The 6,448-nt window shown below is 42.9% G+C and overlaps 1 protein-coding gene across 1 annotated transcript in view; it reads left to right on the top strand.

Annotated features, from left to right (window-relative positions):
- The window catches only part of SERPINB7 (serpin family B member 7), a 23,656-nt gene extending 17,454 nt beyond the window's left edge, over window positions 1-6,202 (top strand). The window contains exons 3-6 of the mRNA XM_004703030.1: window positions 1,243-1,360; window positions 3,255-3,397; window positions 4,080-4,226; window positions 5,804-6,202. Coding sequence (XP_004703087.1) covers window positions 1,243-1,360; window positions 3,255-3,397; window positions 4,080-4,226; window positions 5,804-6,202 — 807 coding nt within the window. The remainder of the gene's footprint in view (window positions 1-1,242; window positions 1,361-3,254; window positions 3,398-4,079; window positions 4,227-5,803) is intronic.
- Window positions 6,203-6,448: the final 246 nt, after the last annotated feature.

Genomic DNA, 6,448 nt, shown 5'->3' on the forward strand with positions numbered 1-6,448 from the left:
AACCTCCTTTGTTGTTAGAGAAATGAATGTTTCGATCATAAGTTGATCCATTTCATAGTCATGAGAAAGGCAGAAGTGGAAATGAATGACAAAACCAAGTCTTGGACATTGTGGAGCCACCAGAACTCTCACATTCATCTGGTGAAATTGTCAACTAACACTGGAATACTGCTTTTCAAAATATACTAAAATTGAACATCCATGTACCAAGTGACCCAGAAATTCTACTCCTGGAAATATTCTTAACAGAAATGCATATATGGTATGTACAAATGGGCATTGAAAAGCTTTACACTGGTATCATTAATATAACAAAAACTGAAAACAGCCAAACACAATTATATGCTTTATAAAGCATATAAATAATCATATACACATATAATATTACAAATGAATAGGCCGATCCTATATCCAATAGGTTATTTCACATGCCCCAAACTAAGAGAACAAGACACAAAAAAGGATATATACTGTGATTTTATTTTTTAAAGTCCAAAGACAAAGTTAATCTATGGTATCGGAAGTCAGGAGAGTAGTCACCCTGGAGATGGGGTGGTAGTGCTTGGTGATCTGACAAAGGGTGGGAAATAGACCTCTCTGATGCTGGCAACGTTGTATGTATTGACAAGAGCTCAGTTTACTCCAAAATATTCTCTTGGACAAAATATAGCCAGCTGTAAATTGTTTATTTTAGTCTGGATTCCTCAAAAGCTAAGCCTGGAATAAATATTTCTCCATAAGCAAGGAGGAATTCTCTAGGGAATATGCCCTCTGAGAGCACGAGGATGTGGCAGAAAGAGGGCACCAAGAAAGAAGAGAGCCGTGCACAGGGCTCGATGCACTGTGGCCAATTGGTTGAGAAAGGCTAGGTCTGCAATTTGAGGCAGGACTCAGTTCCCAAGTGGGAATGAAGAGCCAAGGCCAAAATACCTTTCTTATTTGCTTAGTTGGAGTCTCTGGGGGGTGCAAATGATTAAGGATTTGATAGCTAACCCACAAATCAAAAGTTCGAGGACAACAAGAGGCACTTCAGAAGAAAAATTTGGTGATCTACTTCCCCATCCATCCCACTCCCTCCCCCGAAAAGTCATTGAAAACCTTCTGAAGCCCAGTTCTACTCTGCCACACACGATGCATAGTCTTGAGTTGGGAGCAGCTTGACTGTAACGTAGGTCTGGTTTTTGGTGGAGGTGTTTAGTTGCTGGTCAATTGTAAATGCCAAAACTGTATTCTTATTTATAGAACTACATCGATTGTGCCGAAAGTTTATACAATGCCAAAGTGGAACGGGTTGACTTTACAAATGATGTAGAAAACACCAGACATCAAATAAATCAGTGGATTCAAAAGAATACACATGGTGAGTGACATGGACTATTTGGGGAGAAAATCTGTAGTTGTGCAAGTTCTGAGAAAGGATCCTTGGTGGTGTGGTGAACTGTGACTTGAGCTGTTAACCACAAGAGCAGTGGTTCAAACCCATCACTCACTGTGCAGGAGAAAGATAAGCCTGCCTACTTCTGGAAAGACTTGGTCTCAGAAACCCAAAGGGCAAGTTCTCCTCTGTCCTGTCAGCTCACAGTTTATTGGAATCAACTCATTGATAGTGAGTTTTAGAAGTCCCGAGAAAGGTCACCCTGAAAGCTGAGAGATTTTCCCACGTGTCAGAACCAACCCCTTGTAATTCTAAGTAATGATCGTTGTTATTTAAATGCAATGTGGTTGTGAGTAATTTTAATACTTTAAAAAGAAATTAAATAGCAAGTTCATTTCTCTCAAGTTGATTCCAACTCATAGCTCCCCAGCAAGACAGAGTAGAACCGCCCCAGAATGTTCCAAAGACTGTGATCCTCATGGAAAGGGGCTGACACACCTCTGTCCCAGGAAATGACTGCTGGGGTTGAATTGCTAGTCTTTTGCTTGTTTTAGAACGGTTAACTAATGCACCGTGAGGACTCCCTTAATACTTTATGATTTTCAGATATTGCGTCTTTTATGCTGTATCATTTGATCAGGGAACCATCCTGAAAGACAAACAGATATTGTGACCATTTCATAAATTAATGATGAGCAGAGGTAATTGACTCAATTAATGAGACTTCCATGTCTTTCAATAAAGAGCCCCGGCCTGATGGAAGTTCTACCCACTCCTCAACTAGCCTTCGCATAGCTCCAGCTAGAGTTGGGGCTCCTAGTTTGTGCTCCAACCAGCTCTGGCAGCACTGTGGGTTAGCACTTTAAACGCACCACCTGCTCCTTGGGAGAAAGATGAGGCTGTCTGGCCATGACAGATTTACGGTCTTGGAAACCATATATAAGCTTGTTATGAGTTGGAACCCACCCTCTGGGAGTGGGTTTGACCTGTTTGGGTTTAACTTGTGCTCCAGGAGTGCTGATGACCTCATGGTTAACCTCTAGGCTTCTAACCAGAAGGTTTCAGGTTCAAAGCCATCAGCAGCTCAATGGGAGGCAGACCTGGCAACCTGGTTCCATAAAGACTATTGCCTAGGGAACTCAGTGGAACAGTTGTGTTCACTCCTGTAAGGTGACTATGAATCGGAATTAACTTGATGGAACACAACAACAACAACAACAACAGCCACTTGTGTTCATAAAGCACACCATGCACACCCCACGATGCCAGCTGATGCAACTGTTGTTAGATTATTTGCCTCTCATTTGCTGGAGTGTGAGACCAATAATGAAATGGACTAGGTCTTCCGTCTTTGTAGTTTAACTCCCCAGAATAGGGCATTGCGTCTAGCAAAGACCTTATTGGTGTGATGTGAAGGAGGAAATTGGCCCTTCATCCAAGTGAATGAGTCAGCTTAAGCATGGAGAGCTCTCTCGCCCAGAGGTTTCTAATCAAAGCACTAAAGGAAGGCAGGATGGTGCCAACAAGCACAGGCTCTAAGACTTGGAGTTCTGGGATGGAATCCAACTGCCATTACGTTCTTGTTGTGCATCTTTGTACAAATACGTGATCTCTCAAGACCCTGTCTCCCTTGTCTGGAAACAGAAACAGTAAACCACAAACCGAGAAGGGTCGTGCTTGTCTCGTGTAGCACAGAGCCTCTGTGCGTGAATCGATAGTGCGCTTAATTTTATAATGTGCAAGCTGCAGTGATTTCCCATCGAGCCTCACCAACAACATTGCTACTATGAGCTAAAGGAAAAGAACTCATGCCTATGCAGTTTTTTTAACTTAAATTTATTTTAAAAATTAACATTTTCCACAACGGATTTTTCCAAAGGCAAAATCAAGAACATCTTGCAGGAAGGCAGCATCAGCTCCTCTGCTGTGCTGGTGCTGGTGAATGCTGTGTATTTCAAAGGCAGGTGGGAGTCAGCGTTCTCCAAGAGTGAGACCATTATGGGCCATTTCCGGTCTCCAAAGGTATGTAAACCTCCCACTCCATGCCCAATGTTTATAACCTGTAGCATCACCACTTTGCAGGCACTGTGTTGGAGCTGACTGGATGGCAACGAACCCCACCAGACCCCAGGGCATTTCTCAACCAGCGAATGGTGCCTTCCATCATGGAGCGGGTTTCCACCAAGTTCAATGAAAGTACAATGTTAAATGTTGGGCAGGGGTTTTATGTTTATTGTTACAAGACTTAGTTCTTAAAATCTATCATTTTGATCATCTTAGTTTGTATTTTCTTTGTGGCGAGGGAAAAATTCATGGTATTCTTTTTTAATTTTTAGTGGGATGTTTTAATGCTGCCTTCCAGTCCTCCTACAGAGGCTTTCTGAGGTGGCATTCAGTGGAAGACAATGTGAAGTGTGAGATATATTAGGTCACCTCATTGTCACAACAACCCTAGGCAGTTGAGATAGTGCGGTACACGGCCAGGAAGCAAGGTCGCACAGCTGGGGGGTTGAGTGAGGCAGCCAGACTCAAAACCCATGCCTTTACCACAGAGGCATGCCTGGAGGTGAGTACTGCTTGCTGGGAGTGTGTTTGAACAACCTACTGGATCACCTGAGCCAGAATCGATGGCACTTGGACAATCTGTGAGATGGGGTGAACTTCAAGTCTTTCTTGATTCCTTTTTTTGGGCTTTATCTTTCAGTGCGCTGGCAAAGAAGTCCCCCTGATGCACCAAGAACAGAAGTTCAATCTGTCCGTCATTCAGGACCCACCCATGAAGGTCCTGGAGCTCAAATATAATGGGGGCATAAGCATGTACATCCTACTGCCCAACAATGACATAGCTCAAGTAAGTTACTACCGCCATTTCCACCGTTGATAAACAACAATAAAACTTTTCATAGACTCTTTATTAAGAAAAAGTGATTTCATTTTTTGTGGTTGTTGAAAATATGTACAGTAAAAATGTCTACATATAAAATTCAGTGACATTTATTACAGTTTTCAAGTTGTACAGCTATTCTTGTCCAAATTATCCCTCCTCCATTAACATAAACTTCTGCTCCGTATGCTTCCTGCCTACGCTTTTGAGTTGCTGCTGTCAATTTGATGCATTATGGACCCCTCTTTAAATGAGAATAAGGCTCAAGGCAGATGGTTTTCATTAGCTAAGTGCCACAGATTGAAAATAAGCTGACCTCTCAGAATCTAATGGACTGGACCAATCCAAGTGTCCGGAGGCAAGTGTCCATTTCTCTCAGGTGGAGAGACAGCCCAGCCATTGCTTCCCCGGCTCCCAGGGCTGAGCCGTCACCATTCTCCCACGGGCCATGACCACGGAAGGTGGCCGTCCTGTCCCATTTGCCTAAGGAGCAAACAACCCTTTCCCGTACCGGGCACCATGACTTTTATTCTTGATACCCTAGGAGTCATTAATTTTTGGATTTCAGATCACTAGAACATTAGAAACTTACTCATTCGTGCATTTCAGAAATATTTAGAGAGCCTACTATGTTCCAGTTACTGGTTGAAGTGTTGGGATCATCTTACCTCCCTTTAGTGTCATTGGAGTTAAATATTTGTAAAGTTAGGACTTTCAAAATTTCCACATTGGTGGCTACAGTTAGTTTAGGGCTTCTTGGCATGTGCCCATGAAATCCTTGTTCATGCACTACTACTATTTTGATAGGCTGGGCACCTTTAAAAATGCCCATGGGATGGAGCATAGAATGGAGCTTTGAAGTCTGGGTCTTTGAAAATTAAAACAATTGATCTCCTCTGTGCTTCTGTTCTTTCCTGTAAAGCAGAGGTGGGGTTGCTTTACCCACACCAGGCACAAAGACCAGGAGGCCAGCACAGTTCAAGGCAAGGCCAGGCAGGCAGTGGAACCAGATGCCATTACTGCATCTCAGCTTTCAGAGCTTCTTCTTTTCCGTCTCCTGCATTTGGCTCTCTGAATTTGTGACCTACAATTATCAGAGCACTAGGCTCTGCTCCAGATGGTGAGATCACCTTACCTAGCCTTTTCTGAACCGCCAGTCATGTTTATCACCTCATTTGATTCTTAGGACAACCACGTAACAGGAAAAGGAGTCTCATGGAGACCAGTTGCCATTGAGTCGTTTCTGACTTACGGCGCCCTCTTGTGTGGCAGAATAGAACTGTACTTAGCAGGGCAGACTTTTCTTCTGAGGTTTCTCCAAGTCAACTCAAACTGCACATCTTTCAATTAATAGTTGAATATGTAACCATTTGCACCACCCACAGACTTCTCTCTGTCTGTCTGTTTCTCTATGGACATAGACACACACTTACATACAAATATCCAGGAGGGAATAATTATGGAATACCATATGTCTATGCAGTTGTTGTTTGGTTGACTTGGTAACCTTACAATTGTAAATCGCCTTTCGCTTATTCCAACAGATTGAAAATAAACTGACCTTTCGGAATCTAATGGACTGGACCAACCCAAGAAAAATGAAGTTTCAATATGTTGAAGTGTTTCTTCCACAGTTCAAGATAGAGAAAAACTATGAAATCAAAAACTATTTAAAAGCTCTAGGGCTGAAAGATGTCTTTGATGAGTCCAAAGCAGATCTCTCGGGGATAGCTGCAGGTGGCCGTCTGTATCTGTCGAAGCTGGCACACAAGTCCTACATAGAGGTCTCCGAGGAGGGCACCGAGGCAGCCAGTACAACGGGGACGAACATTGTAGAGAAGCAGCTCCCTGAGTCTACAGTGTTTAGAGTAGATCGCCCATTCTTGTTTTTTATCAGGAAGAGAAACCTGATCCTGTTTAGTGGCAAAGTCTCTTGCCCTTGAAAACCCAATCTGTTTCTATTATAGTAGTGCATGCACCATAAGAGTGCCACCACAAGTCAAAACATCTTAGTTGGAATTAAGTGATAATTCCTTTGGACTTATTTCCTCCTCACACGGTGGATATGCATGGCTGATTGTCCTGATCTGTCTCTGCTCTTAGCATTTCCCTTTCTTCATAACCCCTTTCTTCCATTCCTAACTTCATGGCATTTCTAACTATACCCATTTCTATGATTTTCCCTGATT

The sequence above is a fragment of the Echinops telfairi genome, unplaced genomic scaffold (assembly GCF_000313985.2).
Source record: "Echinops telfairi isolate 266 unplaced genomic scaffold, ASM31398v2 ScPeMD7_7400;HRSCAF=8409, whole genome shotgun sequence".
Taxonomy (NCBI): domain Eukaryota; kingdom Metazoa; phylum Chordata; class Mammalia; order Afrosoricida; family Tenrecidae; genus Echinops; species Echinops telfairi.